Source organism: Lynx canadensis, chromosome D3, assembly GCF_007474595.2.
Source record: "Lynx canadensis isolate LIC74 chromosome D3, mLynCan4.pri.v2, whole genome shotgun sequence".
In the NCBI taxonomy this organism is placed as follows: domain Eukaryota; kingdom Metazoa; phylum Chordata; class Mammalia; order Carnivora; family Felidae; genus Lynx; species Lynx canadensis.
Window position 1 is genome coordinate 41066234 of NC_044314.2, and position 16713 is coordinate 41082946.

Below are 16713 nucleotides of genomic sequence, written 5' to 3' on the forward strand. Positions count from 1 at the left end.
CTCTGCTTCCATCTTTACATTTCTTTCTTCTCTCTCTCTCTCTCTCTCTCTCTCTCTCTCTCTCTCTCTGTGTGTGTGTGTGTGTGTGTGTGTGTAAATGATCCCTTGCCCTTTTCTTGTCTGTGCATTTGTCATTGGATTTTATGCCCACCTGGATAATCCAGGATGATCTCCTCATCTCAGGATCCTTAATTACATCTGCAAAGACTCCTTTTCCAAATAAGATAACATTTTCACCGCTTCTGGGAATTAGGATGTGCACATATCTTTTGGGGGGGGTCTCCATTCAACCTGATACATACAGGCAGTTTAAGAATTAAATATAATCATGGACGCCTGGGTGGCTCAGTTGATTAGGCGTCCGACTTTGGCTCAGGTCATGATGATCTCGCGGTTCATGGGTTCGAACCCTGCGTTGGGCTCTGTGCTGGCAGTTTGGAGCCTGGAGCCTGCTTTGGATTCTGTCTCTTTCTCTATCTTTCTCTTTCTCTCTCTCTCTCTCTCTCTCTGCCCCTCCCGCACTCGTGCTCTGTGTCTCTTTCACGAATAAATAAACATTAAAAAAACTAAAAAAAGAATTAAATATAATTATATGTATATGTATTTACATATATTTGTATACAGCAGGTAGCTTGACCAATGTAGGTACTCAATAAATGTTCATTCATTTCTCTTCTCTTTAGAAGCCTGTGCCCCCAACATTCTGCATCCTGGGATGATTTTGGCAGTTAGTACAGGCGTACCTCATTTTATTATGCTTCACTTTATTGTGCTTTGCAGATAATGCATTTTTTACAAATTGAATGTTTGTGGCAATCTTGCGTCGGGAAAGTCTGTTGACACCATTTTTCCAACAGCATCTGCTCACTTCGTGTCTTTGTGTCACATTTGGTAATTGTCACTATATTTCAAACGTTTTCATTATTATTATATCTGTTATGGTGATTTGTGTTCTTTGATGTTACTATTGTAATTGTTTTGGGTGTCATGAACCCAAACTTAAGACAGCAAACTTAATAATCAATAAATGTGCGTGTTCTGACACTTTGCTGACTGACCCTTCCCTGTCAGTCTCCCTCTCCTTGGGCCTCCTTATATTTCCTGAGACACAACAATATTGAAATTAGGCTAATTAATAATCCTACAGTGGCTTCTAGGTGCTCAAGTGAAAGGAAGATTTGCACGTCTCACTTTACATCAAAAGCTAGAAATGAATAAGCTTAGTGAGGAAGGGATGTCGAAAGCCAAGACAGGTGGAAAGCTCTCTTGCACCAAACAGCCAAGATGTGAATGCAGAGGAAAGGTTTTTTTATTTTATTTTATTTTTTTTATTTTTTAATGTTTTATTTATTTATTTTTTGAGAGAGACAGAGAGTACGAGCAGGGAAGGGGCAGAGAGAGAAGGAGACACAGAATCCAAAGCAGGCTCCATGCTCAGCACAGAGCCCAACGTGGGACTTGAACTCATGAACCGTGAGATCATGACCTGAGCCGAAGTCGGACACTTAACTGACTGAGCCACCCAGGCACCCCATAAAGTTTGTTTATTTTTGAAAGAGAGCATGTGTGTGCATGTGAGGACAAGTGGGGAGAGGCAAAGAGAGGAGACACAGAATCCTAAGCAGGCTCCATGCTGTCAGCACAGAGCCCAACGTGGGGCTTGAACTCATGAACTGCGAGATCATGACCTGAGCTGAAATCAATGAGTTGGATGCTTTACTGACTAAGCCACCCAGGTGCCCCCAGAAGAATGGTTCTTGAAGGAAATTAAAAGCGCTACTCTGGTGAACACATGAATGATAAGAAAGTGACACAATCTTATTGCTGAAATGGAAAAAGTTTTAGTGGTCTGGATAGAAGATCAGACCAGCCACAACATTCCCTGAAGCCAGAGCCTAATCCAGAGCAAGGCCCTAACTCTCTTCAATTCTGGGAAGGCTGAGAGAGGTGAGGAAGCTGCAGAAGAAAAGTCGGAAGCTAGCAGAGGTTGGTTCATGAGGTTTAAGGAAAGAAGCTGTCTCTATAACACGGCAGTGCAAGGAGAAGCAGCAAGTGCTGGTGTAGAAGCCATAGCAACTTATCTAGAAGGTCTAGCTAATTAGTGAAGGTGGTTCCACTAAACAACAGACACCCAGTATAGACAAAACAGCTTTCTATTGGAAGAAGACACCATCTAGGACTTTTATAGCTAGAGAAGAGAAGTCAATGCCTGATTTCAAAGCTTTAAAGGACAGGCAGACTTTTGTTAGGTAAGGGCTAATGTAGCAGGTGACTTTAAATTGAAACCATCTCTCATTTGCCATTCCCAAAATTCTAGGACCCTGAAGAATGATGCTAAGTCTACTCTGCCTGTGCTCTAGAAATGGAACAACAAAACCTAGATGAGAGCACATTTGTTTACAGCATGGTTTACTACTGAATATTTAAAGTCCGCTGTTGAGACCTACTCAGAAAAAAAGGTTTCTTACAAAATATTTCTGCTCATTGACAAGGTACCTTTACTCAAGAGCTCTGATGGAGATACACAATGAAGTTAGTATTTTCATGCCTGCTGACACAGCATCCGTTCGGTAGCCCATGGGTCAAGGAGCCATTTTGACTTCCAAGTATTATTTAAGAAATACATTTCATAAAGCTTTACCTGCCATACATAGTGATTCCTCTGATGGATCTGGGCAAGGTAAATTGAAAACCTGGAAAAGATTCATCGTTCTAAATGCTATTAAGAACATTTATGGAGGGGAAGAGGTCCAAATATCAGCATTACCAGGAGTTTGGAAGAAAGTGATTCTAACCCTCATGGATGACTTTGAGGGGTTCAGGACTTCAGTGGAGGAAGTCACTGCAGATGTGGTGGAAATAGCAAGAGAACTAGAGTTACAAGTGTAGTCTGATCATGTGACTGATTTGCTGCAATCTCATGATAAAACTCGAGCGGGTGAGGAGTTGCTTTTTATGGATGAACAAAGAAAGTGGTTTCTTGAGATGGAATCTGCTGGTGAAGATGCCGTGAAGATTGCTGAAATGACAACAGAGGATTTAGAATATTACATAAACTTAGTTCATTAAACAGTGGCAGGGTCTGAGAGGATTGACTCCAGTTTTGCAGTTCTACTATGGATAAAATGCTAGCAAACAGCATCACATTCTCCAGAGAAATCATTCGTGGAGGGAAGAATCATTTGATGTGGCAAACTTGGTTGTTGTTTTATTTTCAGAAATTGCCACAGCCATCCCAGCCTTCAGCACCACCACCCCGATCAGTCAGCAGCCATCAACTTTGAGGCAAGACCCTCCATCAGCGAAAAGGTTATTACTTGCTGAAAGCTCAGATGATGATTAACATTTTTTAGCAATAAAGTATTTTTTAGTTAAGGTATTACATTGCTTTTTGGGGCACCTGGGTGGCTCAGTCGGTTGAGCATCCGACTTCAGCTCAGGTCATGATCTCGTGCTTCATGGGCTCGAGTCTCACTTCGGGCTCTGAGCCTGGAGCCTGCTTCGGATTCTGTGTCTCCCTCTCTCTCTCTGCCCCTCCCCTGCTCGTGCTCTGTCTGTCTCAAAAATAAATAAACATTAAAAAAAAAAAAGGTATGTACATTACTTTTAAGACATAAAGCTGTTGCACACTTAGAGTACAGTGCAAGTGTAGCTCTTGGACGCACTGGGAAGTGACAACGTTTGTTTGACTTGATTTATTATAGTAAAATAAATAAATAAATAAATAAATAAATAAATAAATAAATAAAAAAGAATCTATTGTGGTGGTCGCAGCAGACCACTGCAGCAGTGTCTCTGAGATATGCCTGCATCAGTTCAGAACCTTCCAGCTCCACCTCCTATCCCACTGACGTCTCTCTTGGTCTCTCTTGGTGGCCATCAGGCAGTCTGGTCCTTGTCTTCCATCCTCCCATGTGCCAAGTCCCCATAGCTGTGACCTGTTCTCCCTTGCACCTCCCCAGTCCACGGTCTTCCTAACCTTATACTTCTGGCACTTTCTCACCATTGTTAACATTACTTCTCATCTTCACAATGACCTCAAGTCCGCTCCCCTTTTTTCTTCTGTGTTTTTTTTTTCCTCCACACCATCCATCCACGTGGACCTTTACAAATTATTTTCCATTGCTTCCAAACTCTACTCAAGTTGGGTTGTTTACTCCTGGATATGCTCAACACCTGTGTACCCCACAGCCTCTACGTACACTGTCCCATCAGTGGAAATGTGCTTTCCTGTCCTTCCTCTTACTTCTTTTTGTGCCTTAAATTTAAATGTACTTTTTCTTCCCTCTACTTAGGCCACAGTCATGCTCAGGTTTCTCCTAAAAAACAAAACCCACTTTCCCTTGACTTTGCTCTCACAATTTTCTCTGAAAATTGTTTTCACTTTGCCACTACCCACTTTACTCTTTCCTGTTTGCCTTTTGTTTCCATTGCTTCCCAGAAACTCTTCTCTTAAAAGATTGACAGTGATCTCCTAATAGCATTTTTAAGAGGCTAAATAGTATGGTGGTAAAGAACTAAACTGCTGGGATTTGAATTCTGCCTCCACCACCACCTGATAACTGTGTGACCTTGAGCAAATTACTTAACCATGTCTCATTTTTTTTTTTTTTTTTTTTTTACTCTGTAAAATGGGAATGATATTAGTACCTATCTTGTATGGTTGCTTGTAAGGATTAATTCGGTTAGTGTATGTGAAGCTTTTCTAAGGATTCCTGGTAAAGAGTATGTACTGAATATTAGTGTTTTACTTTTTTAAGCTGTTATTTTTTTTTTAAGTTTCTTTATTTATTTTGATGGGGGGAGAGGCAGAGAGTGAGAGAGAGAGAATTCCATGTAGGCTCCATGTGGACAGATGCAGGGTGCAATCTCACGAACTGCGAGATCATGACCTGAGCTGAAATCAAGAGTGGGATGCCTAACTGACTGAGCCACCCAGGCACCCCAAGCTATTCTTTTTAGTTTTTCTTCTTAGCCTTCCTGGCATTTGATATAGTTGACCATTTCCTCTTTCTCCTGCACTGTGTTCAAGCTCAGACTAATTCATCTTGGGATCTTTTATCTATGTGACCCTATTTGCGGTCTCTCTCCATGCATCTGAATTTATCTCTTCTCTGGATCATTTTTCTTACAGTAATTCACTGCCATATTTCCCACTCTTATTTTTATTATTTTTATTTTTTTTAACGTTTATTTATTTTTGAGACAGAGACAGAGCATGAACGGGGGAGGGTCAGAGAGAGGGAGACACAGAATCTGAAACAGGTTCCAGGCTCTGAGCTGTCAGCACAGAGCCCAAAGCGGGGCTGGAACTCATGGGCTGTGAAATCATGACCTGAGCTGGCCGCTCAGGTCCTAAGTTGGCCGCTTAACTGACTGAGCCACCCAGGCACCCCAATTCCCACTCTTAAATACTGTCACCCCAAGTTGTATTTCTTGCACCTCTTAGCTACAGTGCTACACTTAAAATGTACCTAACTCACATAATCTCCTTCACTGGGTTACATTCTGTTAAAGGATCTGTGCTAGCGTGTCGCAAGGTAGGGGATATTGTGTTTGAGGCCTTTGAAGCTCAGGAAACGTTTCCAGATCAGTGCAGACTGGCACATACTCCTTGTCTTTTTTCACTGAATACTGAATACTTTTTCACTGAACAAAGCTGGATGTGGAAAGAGATGGGGAGACACAGTACATTCCTTAGTTTTCTGATGTTGAGAATGAGGCAAGTTCATAAATTTCTTGCCTCGCAAACCCAGGGTGAGATGTCTGGAAGTTGTAAACTGTTGATTTTTGAAGTTTTTTTGTTTTTGTTAAGTTATAGGTACCCCCTCCCCACCCCAAAAGCAGAACAATGTAAATAAATTTGTCTCATAAAGCAGAGCCAAATAGCAAATTAACTAGAGAACAGGGCATGATTTTAATTAAGCAGTGGTAATTTTTAGTGTATTTCTGAGTTGTCTCAAGACCAAAGGGCAAAGCTGAGAGAGATTTTCCTATTTGTTTTCTGAAATGCAGTTTCTTACCCTTGGAAGAGAAATTTTAGAAGAGGATTTTGTCGAATTTGTTGGTTTGCCAGTAAGATATTCCATTTTATATTCGTGATAATTAGCAGTCATATGGTTGTTTGAGTGTGGTTAATAATGTAGGGTGTTTGGAAATCAGGTAGTTGGAACCATTTTCATGCTGGTTTAGTGTGCCTTGCAATACTTTGACACCTTGCATTCTTCCCATTAATGACAACTCTAAACAAAACAGCTTCATTCCCTAATGGATTTTGATCTTTGGGGATTAAACCCACGAGGACCATTAACCTAAGGAATGTAACTCAATTAGCTGTAAATGATTTAAGACAAACTAATAGATTTTCCATTTGGAGGGCTTGGTGTCTTGCTTTCCTGAATTTTTTTCTCTATCCATCTAATGAGTAGTAAATGCATTCTTTCAGTAAATGGTTCACCTTTGTCACAGTTGCCGGCAGGCATTTTTAAAAAATTTTTTTTTATTTTTTAATGTTCCTTAGCAGTTTTGTTACCTGATGTTTTGAAGTTTTTAGGATCATTTGACTTTGATGTTTCTTTTCTATACCAGATGTTTTCCTTGCTGCTTAAATCTGACTTGGCTTCAAGATGTCAGACAATTTTCTGTATATGAGTTGGTGTGTTAAAAGTAAAAGCAATGTTGGGGCGCCTGGGTGGCGCAGTCGGTTAAGCGTCCGACTTCAGCCAGGTCACGATCTCGCGGTCCGTGAGTTCGAGCCCCACGTCGGGCTCTGGGCTGATGGCTCGGAGCCTGGAACCTGTTTCCGATTCTGTGTCTCCCTCTCTCTCTGCCCCTCGCCCATTCATGCTCTGTCTCTCTCTGTCCCAAAAATAAATAAACGTTGAAAAAAAAAAAATTTAAAAAAAAAAAAAAAGTAAAAGCAATGTAGTTAAAAAAAATTCCATTTCTAGGACACATAGTAGTGCATCTACATTCTTACTAGCATATCCTTGCTTAGGCTCAGTACTGTTTCCTGGAGACTAAGACTTTGACAGGGGCCTCAAGACTTTGACAGGGGCTGCTTCATGACAGGTCTTTTCCCCAGTTTGTAATGGAACAAGTGTTACAAGGTATTTACATCACGGACAATAAATTTCCTATGTAAGTTCAAGTTTAAATGATCCAGGGTGTTGAAAACCAGTTGGCATTAGTTTTCTATTTGATGGTTTTTGCCTGTATCAATTCAGTTGAAGTTTTGTTTTCCTACATTTGTTTTGGTTGGTTATTCTTTTGTTTTCATTTTGCACTTTGTTTTCTTTTCTTCTTTCTTTTAAAGTCCACCGAAGGGCAAAAATGTAATAAAAACTTGTGTTTGTAAACCCACGGGTGTAATAAATTCAAGCCTAAATGAGTTATATATATATAATTATAAGACTGCTTTCTAGAGAGGATGTAGACTTGCTCTTAAAATGATTGAGGTAAAACTTATGTGAAGCTTGGATTTCTGTTTCTGTCTCTGTTACAGATTGAAGGTAAGAGGAGAGTGTTATTTTACTCTGTTCTCTACTAGTTTTATTTACTTTGCTCCTTTGTATTTTGAGCAAATTAACATTTACATAAAAAATGGGAAAGGAGGTAGTAAACATTACATTTTGCTCATCTCTTTGTATCATCTCAAGGAAGTAGAATAAGACCCAGAAAATTAGTTGGCATTTAAGATTTTTTCACTTGGCATTCATTTTTTGAGAGTGTCATTACAGTGTTCAGGGTCAGATTATTTTAAAATCCTAGGAGTCATTAGGTGAACCTTGCAGTTTTTTGGTTTTGCCATGAAAGTGATCCTCCTCCCTTTGACTGTGTGGAGTTCATGATGTTTTGGCCGTATGCTTGGAGAATTTAGAGAAGAAGGGGCTCTAGAGAACAGCCAGGTCAGTACTGCCTTTTTTAGGGGAGGAAGCCAAGATTCTGTGAGCTGTCCAAAGTTATGCCTGCATTGTGCTTGTAGAATCAGGACTGACAAAGAAAGGATCTTTTGATTACTTCTGTGCCTCTCTGAAGAGGCCTGGCATCTGTTAAAGGCAGAGATTTTTGTAATCTTGGTCAATTTACCAGTTTCTCCCAAAGAAAGAAATTTGGGGCCTAGTTCGAAGCACTTAACCACTAAGAATTAAATGTACCAACTTGAAAATGCACATTGATTTTGATTGTGTCTGCTTTTACAATCCTGGTAGGTAGATTTGTGATTCAAAGGGAGTGTAAACGTTCCAAGAAATTAACTCAGTAGAGAGAAATTACCAAAATAGGTGTTGATTCTAGGTCATTCTGCCCCCTAACTCTCCTTCCCCAAAGACACTGAGAATTTGCAAGATCTATTGTGAGATTCATATTCATACTAGATGTGGTGATTTATGATACATTTATAATTAGATAAAGAAATGCTTGCCTTTGTTGGAGTTTTGATTTGAGGGAATTAATATAGAATTAGAGAAAGTATATTATGTGATTGTATATTTGTAGTAAAATGCCTTTTTTGAAATTTCTAAGTATATTTTATGGTAGAAAGTAATTTATGAATAAAGGAATTATGATATTCAGTTAGTCTCATTCTATTTAGTGGACATCACTACTTAAATTTTTCATTTTTGGGGCGCCTGGGTGGCTCAGTCGGTTGAGCGGCCGACTTCGGCTCAGGTCATGATCTTGCGGTCAGTGAGTTCAAGCCCCGCGTCGGGCTCTGTGCTAACAGCTCAGAGCCTGGAGCCTATTTCAGATTCTGTGTCTCCCTCTCTCTGACCCTCCCCCGTTCATGCTCTGTCTCTCTCTGTCTCAAAAATAAATAAACATTAAATTTTTCATTTTTATTGTTTTAAAAAAGCAGTTTGTTTTATGTTTTTGTTTGTTGTTTTTTATTTATTTATTTATTTTTAAGAAATCTCTATTCCTAACTTGGGGCTCCAACTTAAAACCCTGAGATCAAGAATCCCATGCTCTCCCCACTGAGCCAGCCAAGCACCCCTGTTTTTATAAGTTTTTGATAATGGGAAGTAATCATTTTATATTTCTGTTTTCTCTTTGGACATGCTGATTGAGTCAGTTGGGGTTTGTTGGACAGTTCCTCATTCTGACTATTATTTTATTAAATTAAAAACAAAAGCATACTGAGTCATGATACTTCATCTTTTTTCTTTTGTAGCCAACACGTATCTCTTCATGGTACAAGCTCGAGGAATAATGTTGAGAGAAAATGTGAAAACCATAGGACATATGATCAGGCTGTACACAAACAAGAACACCACACTCAACGGTACAGGTGAGATGGCTAGCTGCTTCCTCCTGCTCTGCTTCTGTTTCTTAACGTTTGTAGCGAAAAGAGGTAAACCAAGTCTCGCAGCCTCTGGTTTTGTCTCTAAGTAACTCTGTTAATGATGAAGGTGTCTCCTACTGACTGCGGGAAGGTTCTTGTACTGCGTGAGCCAGGGCTGTCCCGTGTTTTAGGATATGTAAAAGTGTTCTCACAGAGGGGACGGGGGTTTTGTCCAAAGATACTTAATTCCTGCAAACATAAAATGCAAAAAGCTTTTCCAATTCACCTATTGTCAAGAGGAATTAACCACAGAGAGAGTAGTTTATCCATGTTAGTCCTTTTGCTGTCTCTCTTTATGCCCATTCTGACTCCTAAAATGTTTTTCAACTATGTCTAGAAAATACTTACTGTTTTTAATTGCAGAAGATTCTTAATAATTGTATGGCTTTTTAAGGGGGCTTCAGGAGAAATTATTGAAGATTGGAAATCCGTAGCTAGCTGTTCTTCTTTAAAAATATTATCTGGAAGTAGACTCTCCATCACAATCACATTTGGTTAAAACTTAAGTAATATGCCCAAGTAGTGAATGAAGGTAGACTTGATGTAAATAGCTTTAACTACTGTGGAAGAATGCTCATGCCCCCATGTGGCAGAGTTTCTGCGGTGTCTCCTGAAGTGTTATTAGAGGTTACTTAAAGGTTTTAATGATTCATTGTCACTTGTTGCATCCTCTATATTCTCATTTTAAGCAGTTAAAATTAAAGATTTGGAGCGCCTGGGCGACTCAGTCGGTTGAGCGTCTGACTTCAGCTCAGGCCATGATCTCACAGCTTGTGAGTTTGAGCCCCGCGTCAGGCTCTGTGCTGATAGCTCAGAGCCTGGAGCCTACTTCAGATTCTGTGCCTCCTTCTCTCTCTGCCCCAACCCACTCGCATTCTGTCTCTGTCTCTCTCAAAAATAAATAAACATTAAAAAAAAAAAGATTTAATTTATGTCAGTAGTTCTCCAATGTGCCATTGTAAACAAGAGGCAGATACACACACACACACACACACACACACACACACACTCTATTAATAGGAAGTCCCTATCTTCCAACCATAGATCTTCTTAAAATGTCTGTTAAGGTGGGTAATAGTTTTACCCTTCTAAAAAATTCAAGACTGTATCATATTGATTCTTAATTTAATTTCACACATGCTTCTGCAAAATCCATTCTAGCCATTTGCCTGATTTGTTTGATGATGTCACAAATCAAAACCCTCTTGTTTTCTCCCTTTTAACTTTAAAGAAATTTCTTTTAGAAAGACTGTCATTGTACTTGGAATTTTAATAGTATAGTAAAAATCTTGTTAACTGGTCTTCTGCTTTAATTGGTCTTCTGACTAGTAGGTCAATGTTAGGAGCAGTTTAAACTCCTTATATATTATAAAAGCTTCTTTAGGACTTGTTCTGGTTGAATAAGTTGATTGTGAAAGTGTTCACTAAAAGTTCACTCCACTGAACAGAAATACTCAGCATCTTTAGGTTACTGTATTCGTGTAAGGGAGTGCTGGACTTCTGTGCATGATCAGGTTCTTTTCCTGGGGCATGAATAAGTTTTATGTGAGAACATTGAGCTTGATTAAGAGAATTTATTACTGAGTCAAGACCCCACAACTGGAAGACAAGAAATAAATGGGGAAATCCTCTTTTCCCCTTTACCATCTCATATTTTCTTTCTTTTAAAAAAAATTTTTTTTTAATGTTTACTTATTCTGAGAGAGAGAGAGAGAGAGTCAGAGTATGAGTGGGGGAGGGGCAGAGAGAGAGGGAGACACACAATCTGAAGCAGGCTCCAGGCTCTGAGCTGTCAGCACAGAGCCCGACGCAGGGCTTGAACTCACAAACTGTGAGATCATGACCCGGGCCGAAGTTGGACGTTCAACCGATTGAGCCACGCAGGTGCCCCTTCCATCTCGTATTTTCAATAGTGACCTAACAACCAATGCCAGCTTTGGTAAGAGTTGGCTTACTTTTGTCAACCTTTGAAAACTTCTCACGTGATTCCTTCACTGGTGGTAACACTGTTCTCTGGGGACAGTCATTGTATCAGCTACAGATCGGGATTGGTCATAAGAAAGACCCGGCTGCAGTGGCTTAAGCACATGAGGCTTTATATTATGTCTGGAAGTTGGCTATCTGTGGCTGTGGTGGAGAGTGTCCTCACACGCCTTCCATCTTCTGTTCTGTCACAGAGTTTTAAGTCTGAGGTTGTTATAGGGCCCCGGTCCTTATATTTGTACTTGGGTCAGTAAGAAGGAAGAAAGGAAGAGGGAAGAACAGAGGGACCCTTTTAAGGAGACTTCCCAGAAGTTTCACATGGTATCTTTGTTTAAATCTCATTGGCCAGGACTTTGTTATAACGGGCTATAAATTACAGTCTTTGAGCTGGGTACACTGGTGCTTTGAATGAAATTGGGGTTCTGTTACTTAAGGAGAAAGAGAAAATGGAGTTTGAGTAGGCAACTGTGAGGCTTTTGCCATGTTCACTGATATTGAACAATTGGTATAGTTAGTGTACTTTACTAGATACTGGAGATACAACATTAAGAACAATATCCTCCCTTTGTATGAGGATCTCTAGGCTTTTGGGAGAGATGGAAGCATACATGGTTATTTATAATACTGTTATTTCTTTTCTTTTAAGTTTATTCATTTTGGGAGAGAGAGAGAGTGTGTGCGTGTGTGCACGTGCAAGCACGGGCGTGTGTGAATGGGTGAGGGGAAGAGAGAGAGAGAATCCCAAACAGGCTCCATGCTCAGCACAGAGTCTGACCCAGGGCTCAATCCCATGACCTTGAGACTATGACCTGAGTGGAAATCAAGACTCAGATGCTTAACCGGCTGAGCCATCCAGGTGCACCAATATAATGCAGTTTATTTCTGCACAGACATACAGATATAATCTGCAAAAAGGAGATAATGGCCAATAAGGTGTACAAAGAGCTAACTGAACTCTAGGGGAAAATCGATTAACATGTACTGGCTCATTTAAAATTTAACACTTGATCGCAAATAGATTGTGATATTTCTAAGCACACATTTGATTTCAGAAAAGGGTTTTTAACTGGCTTTCTGAAGCACCAAATATAAATACATACTGCATGTAATACTTTTGTAAAGAAATTACACACTCTCATGATCAAATGATGCTTTGCCTTATAGCTACAGAGTTAGTCAAGTTTAGAAAACAAGATGTAATCAGTGAATAATTACCGAAGCAGAGGATAGTTGTCATGCAGCGTTAGAAGTGGTAGGTTTGTTAGAAATAACCCAGCACACTTCCTCGTTTGATAGATGCAGGGTCTGAGACGCCACAGGCAACATACCATAAGGCAGTGGTAAACAGGCTAGAACTCTCACTGAGTTTCTGTACCTGTTTTAAGCTGCCGTTTGTGGGAAAAACTACGCCCTTGAGGGTCCTTTTTCCATTAGTCATAAGGTCCTATGAGAGCTGAGGAGGGGATCTGCCCAGCAGTTTTCATTCTGTGTCTCTCTTTCCTTCAGGTGTGGCTCTAGAAGAGAGGAAGAAGGCTCATTGTGTTTTCATCCATCCATTCATTAGATGAAATAATGTCTATATTTTACAGCAGTTGTGGTAGATCAGTCTCAACTGCATCTATCGTGCATAACCTTTTAAAACTGCTCCTGATTTTGAAAGCAGTGGTTCTACTTGATGGACCTAAGCACTTTTGTGGGAATAATGATTTTGTGGGTTTATTACAGTATAGTCTCCAAAAGCTTAAATTGTTGGCTGTATTATCAGTTGTGAGGTGTTCATTTACAGTAATTTTTTTTACCATGTTGTAGATACTTTATTAGATACTGGAAATCAAAGGCAATTTGATTTCAAAAAAAAGATATTCAGACTAGTGGCAGGGGTTGAGTGGATGGATTTATACATAATACATTGGGATAACATAAGTCCCACTGGACGCAGTACTCAAGGGGTACAGAGACTTTTCTGTAAGTCTGGCAATGAGTTGAGACCCTTATGATCATTTGTGATGATGTGGCCAAGAATAACATGTTTAGCTCCAAAACTTTGTGTTTAAAGGAAGTGAATATATTCCTGTTGTGTGTCTTTGAGGTTTGTTTTATTTTTAATGGTTCTTTAAAAACTGATGCAAGGGTACTTTGCGAAAGACTCAGTCATTCTAGCACTAAAATAAAAAGTGAAACAATCCTCCAGACCTCCTGTTGCCACCAGGCTTCCCAGGGGGAGCTATCGTTAACAGTTTGTTTTACAGAAATGTCTAGAGAGCTTATAACTTCTGTGAGTTGGATGTAGATTTATAGAATCATAGCATGTGGCTAAAAGAAGGAGCCAGACATTAATAACAACAAATAATAAATTATGCACAATAAGAAAATACTCTTATTTAAAGTTAACTACATGACATGAAGAAATTGCTTGGGAATTTTGAGAATGTTAATATTTATCTGCCTCAGGATTATAAGAAAATGAATCTTCTGAACACATAAAGGCCAGGGACAACCTTATTTATCTGCTGTTTTTAGCTCCTACAAATGCATAGTGTATAGTAAATGCCTACTATAGTACGAGTCCCCATAAATGAAGAAAAGTTTTTTGAATATAACTTGAAATTTGATCTATATCTGGATATATTTTTTAAAAAGCATCTTAAGGAGGGGCGCCTGGGTGGCTCAGTCAGTTAAGCGTCCGACTTCGGCTCAGGTCATGATCTCGCGGTCCGTGAGTTCGAGCCCCACGTCGGGCTCTGTGCTGACCGCTCAGAGCCTGGAGCCTGTTTCAGATTCTGTGTCTCCCTCTCTCTCTCTGACCCTCCCCCGTTCATGCTCTGTCTCTCTCTGTCTCAAAAATAAATAAAAACGTTAAAAAAAAATTAAAAAAAAAAAGCATCTTAAGGAAAGAATCAGAACTTTAATGGACTTACACTTGTTTTATGTTCAGTATCTTTTTTTTAAAAAAAATTTTTTTTCAACGTTTATTTATTTTTGGGACAGAGAGAGACAGAGCATGAACAGGGGAGGGGCAGAGAGAGAGGGAGACACAGAATCGGAAACAGGCTCCAGGCTCTGAGCCATCAGCCCAGAGCCTGACGCGGGGCTCGAACTCACGGACCGCGAGATCGTGACCTGGCTGAAGTCGGACGCTTAACCGACTGCGCCACCCAGGCGCCCCTTATGTTCAGTATCTTAAATCATTCAGATATATATGGGGGACATATAGGGTGTGGACTGCTAGAGGGGTCTCAATGCTCTTGGTGTGTCCCTGGGCTTACAAAACAATTAATGTCCACTAAACGCCCCCTCCCCTTTGGGTTGGAGGATTTTCTTTGTTGAGTGCTTTCCAGGGCTCCTCTGGAGAGGGGCATTGGGAGGATTCTGTCGCCGGGGCTTTCCAGCTTCCTGGCGGAATAGGCCTTAGCAGTTGTACATCTTATCGTGGGGTTTCCTGGCAGTAAATGCACTTCCCTTAAACCCTTCCCCGTGCCCTGCCAAATTCATAACTGGGATTTCCATGTAGTCCTTTAGAATTGGACCTTCTCCTCCAGCTTCTGTCTTCTCCTTGGTACCAGATCCCCTTATACCTCCTCTTGCAGCCTCTGCAGGGTCCGGTCCAGCAGGTGTGCCTGGGGGTGGGGAGAGTCTCTTTGCTCGGAAGTGCCATCCTGGAGCCCGGGCTGCATCCCTTGTCAAATTCATTTTGATGATGAGTGAATATCTATGTTAGGCAAAAAGTATGCAGGTGTTTGGTATTTGGTTATTCTAATATAATTCATATTCAATTGCCAGGATTCTACCATTTTTCCACAGTGAGAGGGTTTAGCTTTTCCAGTTTAGTGAGGTATGTGATTTTTACCTTTCGCCTTTTGCTTGCTGGTCACTGACAGACAGGCCTCTTTTTGCAGTCACATGCCTCTTCTCCTCTTTCTTCTCTCTTTTCATGCAGACCAGTTCAGATAGGAATAACTCTTTCAACAGAGCAGATTACTGGAGATTGAGAGAATATCTTTGCATTTTCCTAAAGTGTCTGCTAGAGCTTCATTTCCTGTGGGGACACGGTTTATGACCTAGGAGACAGACAGTAGTTTGATCAGCTGTTTCCGAGTCTTGTCTCTTACTGCGTGTTGGTCTCATTCTCTTAGACTGGCCTCATTTTACATAGAGGTCATGGTTCTTAGGCCTGAATCTCAGAACCTTGTTACAGAAGGGCCGAAACATGATCTCTTTGGTTCCAAGTTCAAAATTCCTGAGGTTCTAACTGTCCCAGGTTAAGTCACATGCACATCTCTGAACCAGTCACTCATAGCTCTAGTCAGTGAATATATATATGGGCTCCAGATTGTTCTGAGCATTTTTTTTTTTTTTTTTTTTTTTAATTTTTTTTTTTTTTCAACGTTTATTTATTTTTGGGACAGAGAGAGACAGAGCATGAACGGGGGAGGGGCAGAGAGAGAGAGGGAGACACAGAATCGGAAACAGGCTCCAGGCTCCGAGCCATCAGCCCAGAGCCCGACGCGGGGCTCGAACTCACAGACCGTGAGATCGTGACCTGGCTGAAGTCGGACGCTTAACCGACTGCGCCACCCAGGCGCCCCTGTTCTGAGCATTTCTAACTGAAACCTGAAAATGGCTACATGAGGTAGGCACAGGTGGGAAACTACATTGTCTTGCCCTGTGCCACAAAGCTAGGGCATTTTGGAGCAAGGATTTGAACTTCCCATTTGACTGTGGCACCCTAACTAGTGCCCTGTATGCTGTATAACTTGCAGTATCTAAAAATAATGGACCTAACATGAGATAGAGCTTCACAGCTCCCCAGGGACTGCAACCTGCTATTGGGAATGAGTAATTTAAAGATTTTAAATGGGGGGTGCCTGGGTGGCTCAGTCGGTTAAGCATCCGACTTCAGCTCAGGTCACAATCTCCGTGAGTTCGAGCCCCGCATCAGGCTCTGGGCTGATGGCTCAGAGCCTGGAGTCTGCTTCCGATTCTGTGTCTCCCTCTCTCTCTGGCCCTCCCCCGTTCATGCTCTGTCTCTCTCTGTCCCAAAAATAAATAAACGTTAAAAAAAAATTAAAAAAAAAAAGATTTAAAATGGACCGTATTACAGAAGTAACTTGAGTGGTAAATCTCAGTTTCTTAAGTGTGGGGTGGTGAGAAAACATTACTCCCACCCCTCTGCTCCGTGGTTACTAGAAGCACTGTGCTGTGACGGTGTGGTTGTCCAGGATACCCTTGGCCATTTGACGGTGGAGAGGATTCCCTGGTATACTTTCACATTCCCTTTTGATCTTGCTCAGCCGGGGGAGGGATGGGAGCAGGTGTTCTCCTATGGTTACAGATAAGCCTGCTCTGTATATATGCACAGATCTGGCCAGGCTGCTCTCTAGACTTTT

The 16713-nt window shown here is 40.8% G+C and overlaps 1 protein-coding gene across 2 annotated transcripts in view; it reads left to right on the plus strand.

Moving 5' to 3' along the window:
• The window catches only part of B4GALT6 (beta-1,4-galactosyltransferase 6), a 68217-nt gene that overhangs the window by 14308 nt on the left and 37196 nt on the right, over positions 1-16713 (plus strand). Inside the window, exon 2 of one of the 2 annotated variants that reach the window (XM_030336621.1) lies at positions 9173-9289. In XM_030336621.1, the coding sequence (XP_030192481.1) occupies positions 9173-9289 (117 nt within the window). Of the gene's footprint in view, positions 1-9172; positions 9290-16713 lie in introns of those variants that run through there. The other variant, XM_032595392.1, reaches the window with a different exon arrangement.